Source organism: Triticum dicoccoides, chromosome 3A (assembly GCF_002162155.2).
Source record: "Triticum dicoccoides isolate Atlit2015 ecotype Zavitan chromosome 3A, WEW_v2.0, whole genome shotgun sequence".
Taxonomy (NCBI): Eukaryota; Viridiplantae; Streptophyta; class Magnoliopsida; order Poales; family Poaceae; genus Triticum; species Triticum dicoccoides.
Window position 1 is genome coordinate 483,568,277 of NC_041384.1, and position 25,543 is coordinate 483,593,819.

Consider the following 25,543-nt stretch of genomic DNA (forward strand, 5'->3'; position numbering starts at 1 on the left):
GTCTCTTATTGATTTACTGCTATCATTTTGGGGTTATGCTTTAGAGACGGCTGCATTCATGTTAAATAGGGTACCATCGAAATCCATTGAGACGACGCCTTATGAACTGTGGTTTGGTAAGAAACCAAAGTTGTCGTTTTTGAAAGTTTGGGGTTGCGATGCTTATGTGAAAAAGCTTCAACCTGATAAGCTCGAACCCAAATCGGAGAAATGTGTCTTCATAGGATACCCAAAGGAGACTGTTGGGTACACCTTCTATCACAGATCCGAAGGCAGGACTTTTGTTGCTAAATTCGGAGTTTTTCTAGAGAAGGAGTTTCTCTCGAAAGAAGTGAGTGGGAGGAAAGTAGAACTTGATGAGGTAACTGTACTTGCTCCCTTATTGGAAAGTAGTTCATCACAGAAACCGGTTTCTGCGACACCTACACCAATTACTGAGGAAGCTAATGATGATGATCATGAAACTTTAGATCAAGTTTTTACTGAACCTCGTAGGTCAACCAGAGTAAGATCCGCACCAGAGTGGTACGGTAATCCTGTTCTGGAAGTTATGTTACTAGACCATGACGAACCTACGAACTATGAAGAAGCGATGGTGAGCCCAGATTCTGCAAAATGGCTTGAGGCCATGAAATCTGAGATGGGATCCATGTATGAGAACAAAGTGTGGACTTTGGTTGACTTGCCCATTGATCGGCAAGCAATTGAGAATAAATGGATCTTCAAGAAGAAGACTGACGCTGACGGTAATGTTACTGTCTATAAAGCTTGACTTGTTGCAAAAGGTTTTCAACAAGTTCAAGGGATTGAGTACGATGAGACCTTCTCACCCGTAGCGATCCTCAAGTCTGTCCGAATCATGTTAGCAATTGCCACATTTTATGATTATGAAATTTGGCAAATGGATGTCAAAATTGCATTCCTAAATGGATTTCTGGAAGAAGAGTTGTATATGATGCAACCAGAAGGTTTTGTCGATCCAAAGGGAGCTAACAAAGTGTGCAAGCTCCAGCGATCCATTTATGGACTGGTGCAAGCCTCTCGGAGTTGGAATAAACGCTTTGATAGTGTAATCAAAGCATTTGGTTTTATACAAACTTTTGGAGAAGCCTGTATTTACAAGAAAGTGAGTGGGAGGTCTGTAGCATTTCTAATATTATATGTGGATGACATATTGTTGATTGGAATTGATATAGAATTTCTGGATAGCATAAAGGGATACTTGAATAAGAGTTTTTCAATGAAAGACCTCGGTGAAGCTGCTTATATATTGGGCATCAAGATCTATAGAGATAGATCAAGACGCTTAATTGGACTTTCACAAAGCACATACCTTGACAAAGTTTTGAAGAAGTTCAAAATGGATCAAGCAAAGAAAGGGTTCTTGCCTGTGTTACAAGGTGTGAAGTTGAGTAAGACTCAATGCCCGACCACTGCAGAAGATAGAGAGAAAATGAAAGATGTTCCCTATGCTTCAGCCATAGGCTCTATCATGTATGCAATGCTGTGTACCAGACCTGATGTGTGCCTTGCTATAAGTCTAGCAGGGAGGTACCAAAGTAATCCAGGAGTGGATCACTGGACAGTGGTCAAGAACATCCTGAAATACCCGAAAAGGACTAAGGATATGTTTCTTGTTTATGGAGGTGACAAAGAACTCACCGTAAATGGTTACATTGATGCAAGCTTTGACACTGATCCGGATGATTCTAAATCGCAAACCGGATACATGTTTACATTGAACGGTGGAGCTATCAGTTGGTGCAGTTCTAAACAAAGCGTTCTAGCGGGATATACGTGTGAAGCGGAGTACATAGCTGCTTTGAAAGCAGCAAATGAAGGAGTTCATATCTGATCTAGGTGTCATACCTAGTGCATCGGGTCCAATGAAAATCTTTCGTGAGAATACTGGTGTAATTGCCTTGGCAAAGGAATCCAGATTTCACAAGAGAACCAAGCACATCAAGAGACGCTTCAATTCCATCCCAGATTTAGTCTAGGTGGGAGACATAGAAATTTGCAAGATACATACGGATCTGAATGTTGCAGACCCGTTGACTAAGCCTCTTCCACGAGCAAAACAAGATCAGCACCAAGGCTCCATGGGTGTTAGAATCATTACTATGTAATCTAGATTATTGACTCTAGTGCAAGTGGGAGACTGAAGGAAATATGCCCTCGAGGCAATAATAAATTTATTTTTTATTTCCTTACATCATGATAAACGTTTATTATTCATGCTAGAATTGTATTAACAGGAAACATAATACATGTGTGAATACATAGACAAATAGTATGTCACTAGTATGCCTCTACTTGACTAGCTCATTGATCAGATATGGTTAAGTTTCCTAACCATAGACAAAGTGTTGTCATTTGATCAATGAGATCGCATCATTAGGAGAATGATGTGATTGACTTGACCCATTCCGTTAGCTTAGCACACGATCGTTTAGTATTCTGCTATTGCTTTCTTCATGACTTATACATGTTCCTATGACTATGAGATTATGCAACTCCCGTTTACCGGAGGAACACTTTGTGTGCTACCAAACGTCACAACGTAACTGGGTGATTATAAAGGTGCTCTATAGGTGTCTCCGAAGGTACTTGTTGGGTTGGCGTATTTCGAGATTAGGATTTGTCACTCCGATTGTCGGAGAGGTATCTCTGGGCCCTCTCGGTAATACACATCACTTAAGCCTTGCAAGCATTGCAACTAATGAGTTAGTTGCGGGATGATGTATTACAGAACGAGTAAAGAGACTTGTCGGTAACGAGATTGAACTAAGTATTGAGATACCGACGATTGAATCCCGGGCAAGTAACATACCGATGACAAAGGGAACAACGTATGTTGTTATGCAGTTTGACCAATAAAGATCTTCGTAGAATATGTGGGAGCCAATATGAACATCCAGGTTCCGCTATTGGTTATTGACCAGAGACGTGTCTCGGTCATGTCTACATAGTTCTCGAACCCGTAGGGTCCGCACGCTTAACGTTTTCGATGACGCTTATATTATGAGTTTATACGTTTTGATGTACCGAAGGTTGTTCGGAGTCCCAGATGTGATCCTGGACATGACGAGGAGTCTCGAAATGGTCGAGACATGAAGATTGATATATTGGAAGCCTATGTTTGGATATCGGAAGTGTTCCGGGAGAAATCAGGATTTTACCGGAGTACCGGGAGGTTACCGGAACCCCCAGGGGGGCTTAATGGGCCTTAGTGGAAATAGAGGGCAGCAAGGGGAGTGTGGGGCGCCCCCCCCCAAGGCCCAAACCGAATTGGTTTAGGGCAAGGGGGCTGGCCCCCTCTTTCCTTCTCCCCCTCTCCCTTTCCTTCCCCCTCTCCTATTCCTACTAGGAATAGGAGGAGTCCTACTCCTAGTGGGAGTAGGACTCCCCCTTGGCGCGCCTCTCCCTGGTCGGCCGCCTCCTCCCCTTGCTCCTTTATATACGGGGGCAGGGGGCACCCCATAGACACAACAATTGATCGTTTGATCTTTTAGCCGTGTGCAGTGCCCCCTCCACCATAGTCCACCTCGATAATACTGTAGAGGTGCATAGGCGAAGCCCTGCGTCGGTAGAACTCTCCCTCAACACTCAGCTGGATCGGAGTTTAAGGGACGTCATCGGGCTGAACGTGTGCTGAACTCGGAGGTGCCGTACGTTCGGTACTTGATCGGTCGGATCGTGAAGACGTACGACTACATCAACCGCGTTGTGCTAATGCTTCCGCTTTTGGTCTACGAGGGTCCATGGACAACACTCTCCCCTCTCGTTGCTCTGCATCACCATGATCTTGCGTGTGCGTAGGAATTTTTTTGAAATTACTACGTTCCCCAACACTTCTTATGGTTGTTGTGTGGAGATGACTGTAGCGACCCGACCTCAGACGGTCAAGTCTCTATGCTTAAGTGTCATCCCTGGATCGGTATGCTGACACACACAGTACTCGAGGATTTATAACAGAGGTAAATCACATGTATAAAGTAACATAAATACTATTACCTCAATCCAAAAAGCAGAAGTAACAAAGGTCGTGGATTCCCATCAACACCAACGGCAAAGTTGAGTGTAGAAATCGTAACCCTAACATATCACTTACTCGTCGTAAGATTCCTGCAACATGAGACGTTGCAGCCACAAAGGGTCAGTACATTGAATGTACTGGCAAATTCACACCATAGGATAATGATGAATAATAGCTATCACTACATGCATATTTGGCTGGTGAAAAAGCTCTACGGTTATAATGTTTTTGCGAAAAGCCAATTTTTCCCTACTGCAAAGGAATATATTTCATTTAACTACAAAGTTGGTTGATAAATATTGAGAAGGTTCCTCCAACTCAATCCCAAAATAATAATCATTAACCCAATCAAATTAATTAATTAAAGTGTTGAGATCAACATGATAATCCAAGAACCAGATACTCAAGATGTCCATAACTGGGGACACGGCTAACCATGATTAGTTTGTACACTCTGCAAAGGTTTGCGCACTTTTCCCCACAAGACTCGAATACATCCATGATCGGAGATTTGAGACACAGTCTTTCTGAAGCATTAACTCTCCACTCTGGATAGACAATACCACCTACAACCCCCTACATCTGCTAGTCTACCTCTTCGAGAGCTTCACGCAACTTACTCAACTATGTCAGAGCCCATAATGGCTTGTGGCTGCACACGAAAGTTTCTAGCATGAATAGTCTTATGATCTCTTTGAGCCTGGGTGGCATTCCATAGGGTGATCACACGGGTCCTCCGGGATCCCCTTGGGCAAGCACTGGGTTCTCCAGGTGCCCGGGTAGACCACTGGGTGCTCCATGGTGCCCCTACCATTCCACCCAGATGTATATTAAAGTAGCCACCTTAAGTTGAACCATTAAGTAAACAATCTCACATCTGTCATGGAATACACTCAAACCCAATCCACGTCTACGAGCATAACATAGTAGTATAAGCAAAACATAATAGTAACTCCCAAGGGTTTAATGCGGGACAATAGGTTCCTACCTAATCAACTACTCCCCAATACCCACATGTTATCAATCCTACTCATGCAATGTTTGAGGGTTGAAACTAATGCATAAAAACTGGGTAATAAAGGGATATGATCAAAGTGTGGACTTCCCTGTACTATTGATGAAGATGATTCGCACTCAAAACTCTTGATAGTTCTACTCGTCACACTCCGGTCAATCTATCGTGAGCAAGCAATAGTAACCACACATAAGAAATCACTCAAGATCAGAAAGAATGAAGAGGACACTTCGGAAAACATCAAAACCAAGCAAATAACTCTTGCAACATAAAACAATTTCTAACAGTACCAAAATTATGTGAATTTGGCCTTATCAGAAAGTTTAGGTCAAGAGCTTCGATTTGCAAAAAGAATCAACCAAATCGGAGTTACGAAACTCATGTTATGATCCAACAAAGTTCAAATACAAATTTGTTTGAATTCAAATTTTAAAGCTTTCAAAAATATGTTTAAGTTGTTTTACTGGAAAGAGGGAATCATAACGAATAAGTGGGCATTGGTTTCGTTGGATTTGGACAAACGAGTAAAAAGTAGCGATCGTTTGAAACAGAGGGACTAATTTGTAAGAAAGATATTCACAGATAGGCCCCTGGCTGAAAACTAAAAATAAAAATAAAAATCCTATCGAACGAACGTTCGCTACAGAAGCATATGCGAAGAAAACCGTTTGTTACAAAACCCTAACTAATGAACGCTCGCAAAATAAACTAAACTAAATAATAAACTATTTTTTAAGAAAACCCGAAATAAACCTAAACCCTAAAAAACCCGGACCAGGCGGTTTTGCACCGGTTCAGGTGGCGGTTCGGGTCGACGACGGCGGATTGCAGCGGCGGCTCCGGCGTCGAGGCGAACGGCGGCGGCGGCGGCTCCAGCCTCGGGCGGCAGGGTTCGGCGCGGCAGCTCCAAGCGGCGGCGGGGAAGGCACGGGCGACGGTGAGGAAGCTCGGCGGTGGCGACGGAAGGCGAGGTGGCGGCGCGGTTCCGGCTAGATGCGGGACGAGGGGCGGCGGCGGCGGCGAAAACGGGACCCTGCGGTCCCGGGCGCGCTATATAAAGGCGGGGGAGGCGGCTTCGTGGAGGAGGGGGCAAGGCGACGACGGAGCGTAGCCAAGGCGGACTCGGCGGCGTGCGGCGGCGGGTATCGTCTGCTACCTCTTGAGCACTGCGTTGGATTTCCCCAAAAAGGACAGGATGATGCAACAAAGTAGCGTAAGTATTTCCCTCAGTTTTTGAGAACCAAGGTATCAATCCAGTAGGAGGCTACGCTTCAAGTCCCTTGTACCTACACAAAACAATAGCTCAACGCAACCAACGCGCTTAGGGGTTGTCAATCCCTTCACGGTCACTTATGAAAGTGAGATCTGATAGAGATGATAAATAATATTTTTGGTATTTTTGGTATAAAGATGCAAAGTAAAAAGTAAAAGCAAAACAATAATAAAGTGATGGAGATTGATATGATAAGAAAGAGACCCGGGGCCATAGGTTTCACTAGTGGCTTCTCTCAAGAGCATAAGTATTCTATGGTGGGTGAACAAATTACTGTTGAGCAATTGACAGAATTGAGCATAGTTATGAGAATATCTAGGTATGATCATGTATATAGGCATCACGTCCGAGACAAGTAGACCGAAACGATTCTGCATCTACTACTATTACTCCACTCATCGACTGCTATGCAGCATGCATCTAGAGTATTAAGTTAAAAATAGAGTAATGCCTTAAGCAAGATGACATGATGTAGAGGGATAGTTTCATGCAATATGATAAAAAAACCATCTTGTTATCCTCGATGGCAACGATACAATACGTGCCTTGCTGCCCCTTCTGTCACTGGGAAAGGACACCGCAAGATCGAACCCAAAGCTAAGCATTTCTCCCATGGCAAGAACAACCAATCTAGTAGGCCAAACCAAACTGATAGTTCGAAGAGACTTGCAAAGATAACCAATCATACATAAAAGAATTCAGAGAAGATTCAAATATTATTCATAGATAAACTGGATCATAAACCCACAATTCATAGGTCTCAACAAACACACCGCAAAAAGAAGATTACATCAAATAGATCTCCAAAAGAGAGGGGGAGAACATTGTATTGAGATCCAAAAAGAGAGAAGAAGCCATCTAGCTACTAGCTATGGACCCGTAGGTCTGAAGTAAACTACTCACACTTCATCGGAGAGGCTTGGATGATGATGTAGAAGCCCTTCGTGATTGATGCCCCCTCCGGCGGAGCTCCGGAACAGGCCCCAAGATGGGATCTCGTGGATACAGAAAGTTGCGGCGGTGGAATTAGGTTTTTGGCTCCGTCCCCGATCGTTTGGGGGTACGTGGATATATATATAGGAGGAAGAAGTACGTCGGTGGAGCTCCGAGGGGCCCACGAGGCAGGGGGTGTGCCCCCACCCTCGTGACCACCTCGTGGCTTTCTTGACAGGGGATCCAAGTCTCCTAGATCTTATCTGATGAGAAAATCATGTTTCCGAAGATTTTATTCCGTTCGGACTCCGTTTGATATTCTGTTTCTCCGAAACACTGAAATAGGCAAAGAACAGCAATTCTGGGCTGGGCCTCCGGTTAATAGGTTAGTCCCAAAAATAATATAAAAGTGGAAAATAAATACCAATATAGTCCAAAACAGTAGATAATATAGCAAGGAGCAATCAAAAATTATAGATACGTTGGAGACGTATCAAGCATCCCCAAGCTTAATTCCTGCTCGTCCTCGAGTAGGTAAATGATAAAAAGAGAATTTTTGATGCGGAGTGCTTCTTGGCATAATTTTAATGTAATTCTTCTTAATTGTGGTATGAATATTCAGATCCGAAAGATTCAAGACAAAAGTTCATATTGACATAAAAATGATAATACTTCAAGCACACTAACTAAGCAATTATGTCTTCTCAAAATAACATGGCCAAAGAAAGTTCATCCCTACAAAATCATATAGTTTAGTCATGTTTCATTTTCGTCACACAAGAATGCTCTCATCATGCACAACCCCGATGACAAGCCAAGCAATTGTTTCATACTTTAGTAATCTCAAACCTATAAACTTTCACGCAATACATGAGCACGAGCCATGGATATAGCACTTGGGTGGAATAGAGTATAGTGAGGGGGTTATGTGGAGAAGACAAAAAGGGAGAAAGTCTCACATCAACGAGGCTAATCAATGGGCTATGGAGATGCCCACCGATTGATGTTGATGCAAGGAGTAGGGATTGCCATGCAACGGATGCACTAGAGCTATAAATGTATGAAAGCTCAACAAAAGAAACTAGTGGGTGTGCATCCAACTTGCTTGCTCACGAAGACCTAGGGCACTTGAGGAGGCCCATTGTTGGAATATACAAGCCAAGTTCTATAATGAAAAATCCCCACTAGTATATGAAAGTGATAACATGAGAGACTCTCTACTATGAAGATCATGGTGCTACTTTGAAGCACAAGTGTGGTAAAAGGATAGTAACATTGTCCCTTCTCTCTTTTCTCTCATTTTATTGGGCCTTTTGTCTTTTTTATGGACTTTCTTTTTTTGGCCTTCTCTTTTTTTATGGCCTTTCTCTCTTTTTTTATTCCTCACTTGGGACAATGCTCTAATAATGATGATCATCACACTTTTATTTATTTACAACTCAATGATTACAACTCGACACTAGAACAAAGATGACTCTATATGAATGCCTCCGGCGGTGTACCGGGATATGCAATGAATCAAGAGTGACATGTATGAAAGAATTATGAATGGTGGCTTTGCCACAAATACGATGTCAACTACATGATCATGCAAAGCAATATGACAATGATGATCCGTGTCATAATAAACGGAATGGTGGAAAGTTGCATGGCAATATATCTTGGAATGGATATGGAAATTCCATGATAGGTAGGTATGGTGGCTGTTTTGAGGAAGATATAAGGAGGTTTATGTGTGAAAGAGCGTATCATATCACGGGGTTTGGATGCACCGGCGAAGTTTGCGCCAACTCTCAATGTGAGAAAGGGCAATGCACGGTACTGAAGAGGCTAGTAAGGATGGAAGGGTGAGAGTTCATATAATCCATGGACTCAACATTAGTCATAAAGAACTCACATACTTATTGCACAAATCTACAAGTCATCAAAAACCTCGGCACTACGCGCATGCTCCTAGAGGGATAGATTGGTAGGAAAAGACCATCGCTCGTCCCCGACCGCCACTCATAAGGAAGACAATCAAATAACACCTCATGTTTCAAATTTGTTGCATAACGTTTACCATACGTGCATGCTACGGGACTTGCAAACTTCAACACAAGTATTTCTCAATTTCATAACTACTCAACTAGCATGACTTTGATATTATTACCTCCATATCTCAAAACAATCATCAAGCATCAAACTTTTCTTAGTATTCAACACACTCATAAGAAAGTTTTATTATTAATCTTGCATACCAAGCATATTATGATTTTAAGCAAATTACCATTAAGACTCTAAAAATAATCTAAGTGAAGCATGAGAGATCAATAGTTTCTATAAAACAAATCCACCACCATGCTCTAAAAGATATAAGTGAAGCACTAGAGCAAAACTATAAAGCTCAAAAGATATAAGTGAAGCACATAGAGTATTCTACCAAATTTCAAATCATGTATGGCTCTCTCAAAAGGTGTGTATAGCAAGTATGGTTGTGGTAGACTAACAAACAAAGACTCAAATCATAAAAGACGCTCCAAGCAAAACACATATTATGTGGTGAATAAAAATATAGCTCCAAGTAAAGTTACTGATAGAAGTAGACGAAAGAGGGGATGCCTTCCGGGGCATCCCCATGCTTTGGCTTTTAGGTGTCCTTAGATTATCTTGGGGGTTCCATGGCATCCCCAAGCTTAGTATCTTGCCACTCCTTGTTCCATAATCCATCAAATCTTTACCCAAAACTTGAAAACTTCACAACACAAAACTTAAAGTAGAAAATCTCGTGAGCTCCGTTAGCGAAAGAAAACAAAAGACCACTTCAAGGTACTCTAATGAACTCATTCTTTATTTATATTGGTGATATACCTACTGTATTCCAACTTCTCTATGGATTATAAACTATTTTACTAGCCATAGATTCATCAAAATAAGCAACAACACACGAAAAACAGAATCTGTCAAAAACAGAATAGTCTGTAGTAATCTGTAGCTAGCGCAAGATCCGGAACCCAAAAAATTCGAAAATAAATTTCTGGACGTGAGGAATTTATCTATTAAACATATTCAAAAAGAATTAACTAAATATCACTTTCCAAATAAAAATGACATCAGTTCTCGTGAGCGCTAAAGTTTCTGTTTTTTACAGCAAGTTCAACAAGACTTTCCCCAAGTCTTCCCAACGGTTCTACTTGGCACAAACACTAATTAAACACAAAAAACACAACCAAAACAGAGGATAGATAAATTATTTATTACTAAACAGGAGAAAAAAGCAAGGAATAAAAATAAAATTGGGTTGCCTCCCAACAAGCGCTATCGTTTAACGCCCCTAGCTAGGCATAACGAGCAAGAATAGATCTAGGTATTGCCATCTTTGGTATTAGGAAAGAAAAGAGAAAACTTGCTATCTATAGAATTAATCCTTCTATTTTGATAAATAGCATGGCTATTAATAGTATAAGAAAGATTAAGTAAATTACGGAAATTTGTGTCTAGACTAGCCTTCATCTCTTTAATAGATTCATTTTGGTAAGAGAGCAAAAGAGATGTAGATTCAACTTTCTCATTCATGGGGTGACCAAATATGGTTTTCATTTTTTCATAAGTGTCTATGGAATCCCCTTCAATAAAACCTTCCTCAAATATAGAATCTAAGACATGCTTAAAAGAGGAAGTAAGGGCAATATAAAAGCTTTTTAAGTAGACTTCAATTTGATATTGAGGCACATAAATAGCCCTTATTCTTAGTAGTCTATACCAAGCATCTTTCAAAGATTCATCAATTAAATAATGAAAAATTCCAGAATCATCTTCATCAAAATTATTAAGATTCTCATCAATAACTCCGGTAGGTTTTTCCATAGTATTTTTATTTATGAGCTTAGCTAGAACAGAAGGGTTGTCCAAAGTACTAAAACTCCGGAGGGAACCCCCAATCCTTTTGGATTCAGACATGGTGAAAGAAAGGCGAGGGAAAGAGAGGGAGAATAGAGAGAGAGGGCGAATAAAACGGCAAGGGTGAAGTGGGGGAGAGGAAAACGAGAGGTAAATGGCAAATAATGTAATGCGGGAGATAGGGATTGTGATGGGTACTTGGTATGTTGACTTTTGCGTAGACTCCCCGGCAACGGCGCCAGAAATTCTTCTTGCTACCTCTTGAGCACTACGTTGGATTTCCCCGAAGAGGAGAGGATGATGCAGCAAAGTAGCGTAAGTATTTCCCTCAGTTTTTGAGAACCAAGGTATCAATCAAGTAGGAGGCTATGCTTCAAGTCCCTTGTACCTACACAAAACAATAGCTCAACGCAACCAACACTCTTAGGGGTTGTCAATCCCTTCACGGTCACTTATGAAAGTGAGATCTGATAGAGATGATAAATAATATTTTTGGTATTTTTGGTATAAAGATGCAAAGTAAAAAGTAAAAGCAAAACAATAATAAAGTGATGGAGATTGATATGATAAGAACAAGACCCGGGGCCATAGGTTTCACTAGTGGCTTCTCTCAAGAGCATAAGTATTCTATGGTGGGTGAACAAATTACTGTTGAGCAATTGACAGAATTGAGCATAGTTATGAGAATATCTAGGTATGATCATGTATATAGGCATCACGTCCGAGACAAGTAGACCGAAACGATTCTGCATCTACTACTATTACTCCACTCATCGACCGCTATCCAGCATGCATCTAGAGTATTAAGTTAAAAATAGAGTAACGCCTTAAGCAAGATGACATGATGTAGAGGGATAGTTTCATGCAATATGATAAAAAACCATCTTGTTATCCTCGATGGAAACGATACAATACGTGCCTTGCTGCCCCTTCTGTCACTGGGAAAGGACACCGCAAGATCGAACCCAAAGCTAAGCACTTCTCCCATGGCAAGAACAACCAATCTAGTAGGCCAAACCAAACTGATAATTCGAAGAGACTTGCAAAGATAACCAATCATACATAAAAGAATTCAGAGAAGATTCAAATATTATTCATAGATAAACTGGATCATAAACCCACAATACATCGGTCTCAACAAACACACCGCAAAAAGAAGATTACATCGAATAGATCTCCACAAGAGAGGGGGAGAACATTGTATTGAGATCCAAAAAGAGAGAAGAAGCCATCTAGCTACTAGCTATGGACCCGTAGGTCTGAAGTAAACTACTCACACTTCATCGGAGAGGCTTGGATGATGATGTAGAAGCCCTCCGTGATCGATGCCCCCTCCGACGGAGCTCCGGAACAGGCCCCAAGATGGGATCTCGTGGATACAGAAAGTTGCGGCGGTGGAATTAGGTTTTTGGCTCTGTCCCCTATCGTTTGGGGGTACGTGGATATATATAGGAGGAAGAAGTACGTCGGTGGAGCTCCGAGGGGCCCACGAGGTAGGGGGCGTGCCCTAGGGGGGGCGCCCCCCACCCTCGTGACCACCTCGTGGCTTTCTTGACGGGGGGTCCAAGTCTCCTGGATCTTATCTGATGAGAAAATCACGTTTCCGAAGATTTTATTCCGTTTGGACTCCGTTTGATATTCTGTTTCTCCGAAACACTGAAATAGGCAAAAAACAACAATTCTGGACTGGGCCTCCGGTTAATAGGTTAGTCCCAAAAATAATATAAAAGTGGAAAATAAAGCCCAATATAGTCCAAAACAGTAGATAATATAGCATGGAGCAATCAAAAATTATAAATACGTTGGAGACGTATCATCGTCCCACGTCGGGCATGAGGCGGACGGGGCGCGGGCTGGGCTGGGCCGTGGCTTGGCCCGGTTGGGTGCTGGGCCGGCCCAGTCGACGAAGAAGAAGTTTTTTATATAAATATTTTTTTAACAGAGAGAAAAGAAAGAAAAAGAAAATAAAGTAAAATTATTATATAGGCATATAATATATCAAAATTTTTAGAAAAAGATTTTCTACAACTTGAACATTTTTCTAGCCTCAAATAAAATCCACACAAATTCAAATAAAGCAAAGAGTGCTACAACTCTAATAAAATCCAATAAAAAACATTTTAAAAACACCAAAATGATTTCAAAATTATTTCTCTCCAATTTTCTGATGTAGGGAATCATTTTACCCTAATTTCTGTATATTTTATTTTGGAGAAAAATAATTTAAAAAACCCAAATAACTCCAAATTGAAAATAATTTCAAAAGGACTTTGAATTTGATCCTTTTAAACTTCCAACTAATATTTCATATGTTTTGAAGAAGTCATTTTATCTTCTCTCATGAAAATTATTGAGTTGCATGAAGTTTATGAATTGGAAATATTTCCGAGTGAAATTCATATATTTTCAAAAACTCTTTTCATTTATTTAATTGGAAGAAGTCATGTCATCTTCTCTCTAAAGTTTTGTATTTGAAAAGAACTTGCATTCACGGAGATCATAAAAGAAAATGAAAGTTTGGGAAAGTCCTTTTATTCCCTCTCATTTAACTTTCAAAAAGTTTCAAATTTCACTCAACTTCACACAATCAATCAAACAATCAATCAAATCTATCTATTTATTATAACATTCCAAATTTAGAATTTTGGGATGTTACAAACCTACCACCCTTAAAATGAATCTCGTCCTCGAGATTGGGAGAGGCTAGAAAGAAATAGGTTAGGTTCGGGGGGTCTTCTCAAAATTCATCGATCATCTCCGGGGTCTCGGGTGCTACCACCCTTAGAAGCATGGTTACGGTTCCATCAAAACTCATATACTCCATCCTTATTGTTGACAGTGTCAGTCTTCTTAGATCTTTAGGATAATTCCTTCTCTGGGCTCTTCCGGTAGTGGCATAACCTTTTCCTCGATTCTTCTATCCTTTCCTCTTGGTAAGGTTATTCTGAGACTGGGTCTTCTTGGCTGACGGGTCTGGTGCCAATACTAATCAACTATCGATATCTCATGGTGGTCAACAATTTATCATTTCTCCTGCAGGAAATGGGTCTGGGTTGAACCTCACAGTATAACCTACGATTAGCAACAACTGCCTTGTACAAGGGAAAATTGCTATACCATTCTAAGGTTCAAACATGGTTTAATATCGCCGTCTCTCTACTATAGGCAAGTCACTCAGATTTGCCATCCCACATAGCAAGGCAAATAATAAGAGTAAGTCGGTATGGTGATCAATCCATCCCGCACCCAAATCATTACCGTGTATATGGTTTAGCAAATCTCGCATTCTAACACTCGGTCATCCTCACAAGCATTGCAGAATTTCTCTTGTCGACGAACCAAGTTCGGATAAATCCATTGATTCTGCAAGCCAAAGAAACATCTATCGTTCCTTCACAACTCTCAGGTTTTGCGTACTCCTATAAGGCCGTCCTTTGATAAAGGCATATCCTCTTCCAGGTTTTTTCCTTCAGCAAGAATGTGCTTACTTCTTGGTAGGTCCTAGGGCCTGTGGGTTATGGCCCATCTCATCACTTTCAAACCTTGAACTCATCCTCAGGGCAACTGATCTTTAATCCAACATCCAACTTCCAGCTTCCTAGCATACTTAAAATCCATCCAATTGTACTTTCCTTCTTCCTTCTATTGGTACGAAACTAAGACGTGATTACTCAGACTCATCATGGAGTTACAACTGCTCCTTATTACCAACATTCTTCCTCCTTTATATCCAATAGTACTTCATCTCTTCATACTCTTGGGGTATCCCACATATCGAGACAAAATTCATACTTATTTTGTCCGAAATCCACTCCGTGGAATATCATTAGGGTCAAGGGTCCTCACAGTTACTACCACCCTTAAAATGCACAAACTCATCCATAGACCATATTTCTCATATCCTCGAAAATGGTCAAAATCTCTCTTCATAGAGTAACAACTCATAAAAATCCAAATCAGTACCAACGATGCTTTATTGATTCTCAATTTATTACAATCCCCTGCATTTCCTTTACATAATTTAACTTCTCTTGAAAATAAGGGTGCTTACTACTCTATTTATTACATTCCTTACTCCAGTATCAAAATACTGAAGTACTCTGCTCATGCTTCCTTGTGTTCTGGACATTCCCTAGCACCATGTCCTACTTCTTTGCAACATAAACAAATGACTTTCGACAAATCTCGTGGCTTATTTGTGATTGTGCCTACTCCTTGGTTTCTTGGCTCCTTTCCTGGGCACATATTGGCATAGTGACCCAAGGTTCTGCACTTGAAACAGGTGATGTAACTTAGGTCTTTCTCTATAGAGATTTGGTTCTTCCTGGTAAACTTTCTCTTCTTCCTCCTAGATTTCTTTGTTCTGATCAATACTTCCATTTCCTGTGGATCAAACTCCACTTCTTCCATCGGGAAGTCCTCCAGGTACTAGCTTGGCTTTCCTTTTGTGCAATACAGTGATAAATGTCCTTCTTCCCCACATGAATAACAAGCATGGGAGTAAAATCTGTTTAGGCCTTCTCCATCGGGGTCTTCAACAACTTCCTTCTTCACAGGTTCCTCAAAACCTTCCCGAAGGGCTTCTTTCATTGCTTCATTCTTCTGCTGGATGGTTCATTGTACCATAGGGTAAATGTGACACTGAGCAGGGTAGTGGGTAGTCCCTTCACACAGGAAACAAGTCAAGTGCATAGTGGGGCATTCTTCAGCTGGGTGACTTTCTTCACAATGAGGACATCCATCATTGTGTTCCTCATGGGTGTGTCCTATTTCTCCACAAATCTTGCATGAACAAGGCTTCTTCATATCACTTCCATAGGGCTTCAATTTCTGGGACACAACCAGAGACTTTGGTAAATTCGACTTCAATTATTTCCAAGTGGTTACTCCTTGCCATCCATTGATGGTTTGGTACAACCTCCACCAAGTAGCAGCACCTCTTTCAAAGCATTGAAGAGCATGTTGGGTCATATCCTTTTCGACCATAGGGTTATTCTTCATGTGATCCTCCATGTTCTAAATCCATCGGTCTAGGTAACATGAGTTCATCTCCATTCATCCTCTATTGGGTCCATGGGTTTTGGGGTGAGATAAGAGAGATAGAGAGGGATTCACACAATACAAATAAATTTTTTGAAAATACATATTTTATTTGTGGCTGTCGAAAAAACATCAAACAAAATGACAGCCCACAAACGTCGCCTCTAACGTAGGTATATAACAGGGGTTTGGTCTTCTAAAGGTCATTAAATCTTTAAAGTCTCCAAACTCTTCAAGTCTTGTTCATGTCTCCGATGGCTTCTTCCGATCGTGCTTGTCCTTCTCAAGTTCTTTTGCCATATCATCTTTGTTGACGCGAAGTCTCTCATGACACCCTTTAATATTTCTGGAGTTGTGTTCCAAACTTCTGGGTTTCAACATCCTTGGCATGAACCTTGGTCCCACTGTCCTTCAGTTCCTGACGGATCTCCGGTATCTCGAGGTTTTGTTCCTCTAGTTTGGCTACTTCAGCTTCTGGGTCCTAAGTCCTTCACGAAATGCTTCTTTGTCAAAATACGGTTTCCTGCAGGTCCATCTTAAAACTCCTGATGTAATTCTCTCGATCCTGGTGATACACCAGCCTAGGTTAAAACTACATCCTTTGCTGACAGATGCTCCATCAGCCTTCTACCATCCAATCCTTGTATGCATGCTTAACTCAACACGATGATAATAGCATAAGCGGGCGATAACATCATGGATAGCCGTGTTTATGCCCATGTCATTGCCATGAGCTATCATTCCATAGTTGATATCTCCTGCCTTAGGGTTCTCTTGACAAAACTTTGAGTTCTAATGCTCCATGTTCCAGTCTTCCTTTGATACACCTTGATCTCGAGTATTGACATCTTTCAATAGTCTGACAAATTCCATAAGGGTTGCCTTCCTAGTTCATACCAATCCGGAAAATCTTCGGAGCCTTCAAATTCTCCTAGTCTTCGGAGTCTTCAACCATTGTAGTTTCCATCATTATAATGCACGGTAAAAATCCTCTTCATTCCGAAGTGGTCTTAGTTATCCGATATCTTGTACCTCTTGGAGTGGTCTCATCAGTTGAATCTTCGTGGTCAAAAGGGGAAAGGAGTATAGTCTCACATCAAAACCAAGCAAATAACTCTTGCAACATAAAACAATTTCTAACAGTACCAAAATTATGTGAATTTGGCCTTATCAGAAAGTTTAGGTCAAGAGCTTCGATTTGCAAAAAGAATCAACCAAATCGGAGTTATGAAACTCATGTTACGATCCAATGAAGTTCAAATACAAATTTGTTTGAATTCAAATTTTAAAGCTTTCAAAAATATGTTTAAGGTGTTTTATTGGAAAGAGGGAATCATAACGAACAAGTGGGCATCGGTTTCGTTGGATTTGGACAAACGAGTAAAAAGTAGTGATCGTTTGAAACAGAGAGACTAATTTGTAAGAAAGATATTCACAGATAGGCCCCTGGCCGAAAACTAAAAATAAAAATAAAAATCCTATCGAGCGAACGTTCGCTACAGAAGCATATGCGAAGAAAACCGTTGGTTACAAAACCCTAACTAATGAATGCTCGCAAAATAAACTAAACTAAATAATAAACCGTTTTTAAGAAAAACAAAATAAACCTAAACCCTAAAAAAACCGGACCGGGCGGTTTTGTACCGGTTTAGGTGGCGGTTCGGGTTGACGACGGCGGATGGCAGCGGCGGCTCCGGCGTCGAGGCGAACGGCGGCGGCGGCGGTTCCGGCCTCGGGCGGCGGGGTTCGGCGCGGCGGCTCCAAGCGGCAGCGGGGAAGGCGCAGGCGACGGCGACGGAAGGCGAGGCGGCGACGCGGTTCCATGAGATCGGGACGAGGAGCGGCGGCGGCGAAAACGGGATCCCGCGGTCCCGGGCGCGCTATATAAAGGCGGGGGAGGCGGCTTCGTGGAGGAGGGGCAAGGCAACGGCGGAGCGTAGCCGAGGCAGACTCGGCGGCGTGCGGCGGCGGGAGTCGTCCCGTCGGGGACGAGGCGGACGGGGCGCTGGCTGGGCTGGGCCGTGGCCTCGCCCGGTTGGGTGCTGGGCCGGCCCAGTCGGCGAAGAAGAAGTTTTTTTATATATAAACATTTTTTTAACAGAGAGAAAAGAAAGAAAAAGAAAATAAAGTAAAATTATTATATAGGCATATAATATATCAAAATTTTCAGAAAAAGATTTTCTACAGCCTGAACATTTTTTTGACGTCAAATAAAATCCACACAAATTCAAATAAAGCAAAGAGTGCTACAGCTCTAATAAAATCCAATAAAAATCATTTTAAAAACACCAAGATGATTTCAGAATTATTTCTCTCCAATTTTCTGATGTAGGGAATCATTTTACCCTAATTTCTGTAGATTTTATTTTTGGAGAAAAATAATAAAAAACTCAAATAACTCCAAATTGAAAATAATTTCAAAAGGACTTTGAATTTGATCCTTTTAAACTTTCAACTCATATTTCATACATTTTGTAGAAGTCATTTTATCTTCTCTCATGAAAATCATTGAGTTGTATGAAGTTTATGAATTGGAAATATTTCCGAATATAATTTATATATTTTCAAAAACTCTTTTCATTTATTTAATTGGAAGAGGTCATGTCATTTTCTCTCTAGAGTTTTGTATTTGAAAAGAATTTGAATTCATGGAGATCATAAAAGAAAATGAAAGTTTGGGAAAGTCCTTTTATTCCCTCTCATTTAACTTTCAAAAAGTTTCAAATTTCACTCAACTTCACACAATCAATTAAGCAATCAATCAAATCTATCTATTTATTATAACATTCCAAAATTTAGAATTTTGGGATGTTACAATGACAGACCTACACAGATTCCAGATCTGAATGCAGCACTTGATGCATGAATTTTGTCATGTTACATTTTTTGTTGCAAGTTCAGTGATGAACTGTATCTTGGTATGAGTTCATGGGTGAACTTTTTAGGGGCATAAACTTGTAACTTGTTGAATTTGCTGAATTTTGCACCTGAGGCATCTTGTAACTTGTTGATTTTACTAAATTTCGCTATGAGTTAATGGGATGCAGCACATGTGCATTTGCTGAATTTTGCCACTTTACTGAATTTGCTGAATGTTTGCACCTCCGCTTTACTGAATTCGCTGATGAAGCACCTCCATTTTACTGAATTTGCACCTCTTAGGCCTGGGTCTCGAACCCAGGACCTATGGTTAGAGAAGTAGAGTGCAATGCCAGTGCGATAAGAGTAGGAACTTGTTAGGGATAGATGCAGAAAGTTAGTTGTACTCATAATAGAGAGGCCAACTCCCACTCGCCTACTCCCTACTCTACTCCTCTGGACGGTTCGCGTTCCCACCCATCGCATCAATAAAACCACCCACCCACCGCTCCCCACTCCCCACCCACCGACCACCACTCCCCACTCACCGACCGCGTCGCCTCCACTCCCCACTCCACTCCCCGCTCACCACCGCCGGCCACCGCCACCATGGCGAACATCGAGGGCTGGAAGAGAGCACTGGAGGATCTGGCCAGCAACGACTAGTCGTTCCATGCGCAGATCAAAGAGGTGTGCACCTGGTTCCTGAGCGCAAAGCTCATGCTCAATCACGCGCGCGGGTTGGCCAAGGTGTTGACGGACGGCGAGAAGGCGCGTGCCTTCCCTAGAGGCCTCACAGTGCCGCCACCGTCCTTCCTCGTCTGGGTAATGCGGGAGGCCACGCTCAGCGTGGATCCATACCAGCGAGCTAGGTGGTGGATGTACCGCTCCACCACCTCTCTGGCCCCGGCCCCCCTCGACGGCGACCCTGCGGACGTCGTCGGCGTCATGCTCGTGCTGCTTGCTCCAGTCGACCCTGCGGATGATGACTCTGATGACGACCTGACAGAGGTTGTTGTCATCCCTGACGACGACATGGATGAGGACAAGGTTGTGCTCGTTGCGCCGGTCGTTGTTGAGGGTGGCAGAAACATGCCCATCGACGTCGAGCTCCCGCCAGAAGAGGTGAAGGTCGAAGAAGCAGAAGAGGTGAAGGAGCCAGTGCAAAAGAAGAAGAAGAAGGGAGTAGTGAAGAAGGAGCCAGTGCGTCGCTCCATCCGCCTGCAACAACTAAAGAAGTGAAGAAGGGGCACTGAAGATGTCTGCAGCTGAAGAAGGGAGAAGTGAAGAAGATGTAGTTAGGTATGTTGATCTATATATTGGCATATAAGTTAACAACTATTTTGAGCTGCTACTGATCTATCTATCTATGTTGAACCGTTGTTATCTATGTTGAACTGTTGTTATAAGTTATGGCCTATGTTGCTATGTTGAACTGAAGATGTTGGCCTAAGTTATGTTGCTATGTTGAACTGAAGATGTAGTTTATGGCCTATGTTGCAGTGTTGCTTGTTGTGTCTTGCTATCAAGTTGTGTCTTGCCTTTTTTCTGCCCATGTTGTGCCCATGTGCACACATCCAAAAATAGAATGTACCAGGTGCTCACATTCTGCCCAACATGCAACATTCCAAACTTTACTACCTGAAGATCCCTGGGCCCCTTCCAAATAAAGTGGTCTGAATTTTGCTTACAATTACCTGAATTTAACTTAACTGAAATTTGCTTGCATTATTTGATTTTTTTGCACTATTAGGTTAACTGAAATTTGCTTGATCTGAATTTTGCTTACAGTCAAGTTAACTGAAATTTGCTTGCATTATCTAAATTTTGCTGCAACTATCTGGATTTTGGTACAATGCACATTTCAGTTCTCTAAAAAAAACAATTTCATCATCATTTCTTCATGAGGCAAGAGCAATTTCAGTTCTCTGAAAAACAATTTCATCATCATCACAATTTCAGTTCTCTAAAAAACAATTTCATTTCATCATTTCTTCATTTGGTCACTACTACATCAACATTTCTTAGCACAGTAAAAACACCCTACTTGCTAACAATGACAGTTATCAGAATGGCAAATAGGCCAACATACAGAAGAGCTCCAAAACAAAAAATCTTATCTCTAAATTGCTCTCTTTCCTTCTGCATCTTCACAATTGCTCTCTTTTCTTTCTCATTCCTTTCAGTTTCTACTTCAAGTACTTTAATCCTGGCCTCCAACTCCATGTTCTTCATGGCTAGATCCTTAATCACTGACTTGGCTCTGCCATCCCTTCCCCAGCCCACTCCTGAAAAAATGATGAGCAATTCAAGTCAAGGCCTTGTACTAAGTCAAGAACTGCAGTTCACTATTCCTAGGGATTCATGATTTCTGTACTTACCTTCTTACCACCGAAGTCAAGAACTGCAGTGACCCTGGCGCTAGGTTCTCCAGGCCCGCCGCCACCCAGGAACCCGTCTGCGCCTACTCCATGGGATCGGAAGCCACCACTCTTCTTCTCCCGCCGCCGTCACCGAACACTCTCATTCTCTCGCCGTCAGGATTTGGACCTGACAGGGAAAGGGGAAAATAGGAGAGAGCTAGGGATTTGTACAGGGATAAAGGAGACAAGGGAAACAAGGACTGCGGGCGTGATTTCCTGAAACATTAAGGGGTTTTCCGCAAAAGAGTCAGTCCGGCCAGGTGTGCCACGAAGCAGCCAGCTAGGCGCCAATTGTTCCTCTCTGATTGGTTGTGGACTAGTTGATCACATAGTTTGCAAGTTTGTGGACTAGTTAATCACCTTTTGCAAGTTTATGAACTAAACCATCATATCCAACGTAAATTTCTGGGTGTCTAGTGCTCCGAAATATGCCCAGCAACCAGCAAGCTGTGCGGAGACATCATGCCAGGCCCGTTCGGACAACACAGACAGCGATTCGTCTGAAAGCAAAGCGTTCGCATAGCAGTGCAGTACCATCATTACCGTACGGAAAGTTGTTGCCGACACGTCGACACTGCCACTCCCCGCGGAGGCGGACATGCCGAAACGGCCAGCAGGCCCACTTTCAGCCGCACCGTCTCTTGGCTAAACCAGCTCCCGTTCCGTCGAAACCTCCGCGCAGGGAAAAAAGGTCTCTCCTGCACGCGCCCGATGCTCACATGTGACATGTCACGTGGACCGCTGGCAAACAAGGCCCACCTGTCATGCGCTTTCCTACTACTCACCGGCCCCACACACCCACAGCTTTCGAAAATCACTTCCTCTGCGCTGTTGCCAGTCAGTGGCACGCACGCCTTCCAATGGCGCTCTCTCTCTCTCTCTCTCCCGTCCGTTCAAACCCCACCCTCCAAACCGCCACTTAATTAACGCCCACAGGCCCCGGCGCGTTGGTTAATTTTAAATAACTTGCTAATCAAGTTATTATATTTTTTTTCTCATTTTTAAGTTTTTCTAACGCTTGTTAACCAAGTTCTAAATCGAATTAAGCGCAAGAAACCGGCGCTCCTCCTAATCCGTTACCCCCCGCGTCCTCTCTCTCTCCGCCGTTCCCAACGCCATTTTTCCCCTTTCGATTGGTTGTTTATTCCTCCCCTTCGCCGCCATCATTCGCCCTTTTTTCCCTTCCCGTATGCGGATCCGTCTCCTTGTGCCCATCGCCATTCGCCACCACGCCCGCGCCTGATCGGTGGACATGCGGAGAGGGGGAGGGGGAGGGGGAGGGGGAGGAGATGGCGGGGATGGAGGGGGAATGGAGGAGGCCACGGACTTCGAGGTTGGCATCGTCGTGCCCAAGCTCTCGCGCTCCGCGGCGGGAGAGGACTGCGTGGCGAGCCTGGTGCGTGAGCTTGAGGGCGCCGGCCTGCTCGTCGAGCGCGTCCGCGGCGTCCCCGCCGAGTTCATCAAGGTCAGTGCGGCTGTCTTTTTCCTTTTTCAATTTGTTTTGCCATGGTACCCTAATTCCAAGTAATGAGGCGGTTTCCGAGAGAAAGCCCAGAGATTAAAGAACTCCTCAAATTGATTTATAGTGCATGTGGTTTTGCTGTTCCAATTTAGCTGTCCGCGCCCATGGGGATTCTGGGCAGAGCCGCTTCTGAGATGCAGATGAAGAAGCTTACCTACATCGGTAACTCAACTAATGCACTAAGTGTTTGAGATGTGGCGTCAGACCGTCAGTAATGTGTTCGTGTGCTCATTGTTAATCTTCCTTCAGGAATGGAGCTGCAGTTTGAATGGGAACAGGTGGCAGCATTCGTCAGGCAGCCTGATGGTTCCCTCTTTAGCTGGCGAGAGCGGTTTACCTGTTTCCGCTACTTGATATATGGCATTGTGAGTATAACCTCTTTTGTAGCTGCTGCCTTTCCTAGTTATGCCAAATTGTAGTTATACTCCCTCCGTTTCGTTTTACTCCGCATATTAGGTTTCTCTTAAGTCAAACTTACTATAATTTAACCAAATATATATAATTATCTACAATATGAAAATGTATTCATGATGGATATAATGATATTGATTTGGTTTTGTGTATGTTTGATGTTTTTTTCTATTAAAACTTGGTCAAACTTCCAAACATTTGCCCTAATATGCAGAGTTAAAAAGAACGGAGGGAGTACACTTTAATATGAGGAACCATATTTATTTTAAATTATATCTACATCTTACATATGGATGCATTCTAGCATACTTTTATTTTTGTGACCTGATTCTTTGGATAGGAAACATTTATTTTCTTATAATAATGAAATTTTCTTGTCTATAGCATTGTGTGCCCTGATTTGAAGCAAAATAATTTGTTTCTATTGTCTGGTTTCTGCATTTGATATTTGTCTCTTCTAAATGATATAGTAACCGATGCATAGATTATCAGAGGACCTGAAAAGGGCAACAATATATGCATATTTGTCTCTTCTAAATGATATAGTAACCGATGCATAGATTATCAGAGGACCTGAAAGGGGCAACAATATATGCATATTTATCTCTTCTAAATGATATAGTAACCGATGCATAGATTATCAGAGGACCTGAAAGGGGCAACAATATATGCACGTTTGATATATGAGCTATAGAAAGTGGGATTTTCTACTTAAATTTTCATTTGTTTAATATGATGTGTGAATAGTAAAGCATATACCCAATCTGAATAGCATTTTAGTTTTTGTGATACGGAATCTCAGATTTCCTTGTGTGATAGCACATTGTTATTGAACCATGCAGGTGAACAAGACCAACTCTGAAATATCTCTCAAATTTGACGATAAAGAGTTCTATTGGAAACAAAACGAGTCACTATTGCGTAGGCTTGAAGATGAAGGAGTTGTAAAGCTAGTCTTCCCTTTGCATGGTACATATATTAACCTAAGATAATAAAAATATTTGTAAAATTCGTAGCATTAGCTAACACTACTTGCTTGTAGAGGAAGTTAAAAGGAAACAGCTCCTGAGAAATTGGGCACTTAACTGGCATGACTTCACATGGCAACCTATTGATGAAGTTTACTCCTATTTTGGAACCAAGGTAGAACAACATGACAGCACGTTGCAGCTACTGTATCTTGTTTCTGGACCATTTATCAAAAGCAAATCAATAAATGAATTCCTTTCGAGACCATAACTCCCCCATTTTTGAACTGCAGATTGCAACATACTTTGCTTTCCTAGGAATGTATACGCGTTGGCTATTCTTTCCAGCCGTATCTGGATTGGCCACTCAGCTTATAGATTTTGGGTATGCATGTTACCGTGGCTCTTTTTTAAAACATGGTACAAATATAACTAATACAGTCAGCTAAGTAGTAAGTATTCCCCTCTGCTCTTTGAACTCAGGTCATTCCAGTGGCTGGTTCTTCCTGCTTTCTTTATCTTCGTGATTTCTTGGGCTGTCTTCTTTTTGCAATTTTGGAAAAGGAAGAATTCAGCACTTCTTGCTAGGTACCATCCAATTCCAGGATATGCAGTTGTTATTCAAGCTCTTGTTGATTAAATTCCTGACCACAACTTTTCTTTCTTCCATATGTTGCCTGAAAGCAGATGGGGCATTAATTATTCATTTGCTGAATACAAAGCTTCGGCCAACGAACTGGAACCAATAAGGCATTATCTTTCTATTGAGCGTGTGGACGAAAAGAATTTTGATGATGCGCCTGCTGAGAAAAGGAGATTGCAAAGAAATGAGTGGTCTGGTGTCCTTCTAAGAATTAGGAACAATGCGATTATTGTTCTGGGTATTATTTGTCTTCAGCTGCCATTTGAGTTGGCCTATGCTCATTTGTATGAAAAAACTGAAACTGAGGCGCTGAGGTAAGAATGTCACCATGATCTATGTAGTAGTTCATTTATCATTGTAGAATAGGATTTGATGCAAGACAATTGTATTGACATCATGGGGTGCCCATATGTAGCATGTAAAGGGGTAGTTCCGTTCACTACTGTGACCCTAATTACAGATTATAGACTTGGGAAAGAAGCGGGACAACTACACCTAATACACGTACGTGTACACTTGGGACACGCACAATTATCTC

The 25,543-nt window shown here is 42.0% G+C and overlaps 1 protein-coding gene across 1 annotated transcript in view; it reads left to right on the plus strand.

Annotated features, from left to right (window-relative positions):
* The first annotated feature begins 22,339 nt into the window (after window positions 1-22,339).
* Window positions 22,340-25,543, plus strand: part of LOC119268688 (anoctamin-like protein Os01g0706700) — a 9,471-nt gene continuing 6,267 nt past the window's right edge. Inside the window, exons 1-8 of the mRNA XM_037550383.1 lie at window positions 22,340-22,926; window positions 23,076-23,145; window positions 23,233-23,348; window positions 24,237-24,363; window positions 24,437-24,537; window positions 24,656-24,747; window positions 24,846-24,950; window positions 25,050-25,319. Of these exons, the coding sequence (XP_037406280.1) occupies window positions 22,714-22,926; window positions 23,076-23,145; window positions 23,233-23,348; window positions 24,237-24,363; window positions 24,437-24,537; window positions 24,656-24,747; window positions 24,846-24,950; window positions 25,050-25,319 (1,094 nt within the window). The 5' untranslated portion in view covers window positions 22,340-22,713. The remainder of the gene's footprint in view (window positions 22,927-23,075; window positions 23,146-23,232; window positions 23,349-24,236; window positions 24,364-24,436; window positions 24,538-24,655; window positions 24,748-24,845; window positions 24,951-25,049; window positions 25,320-25,543) is intronic.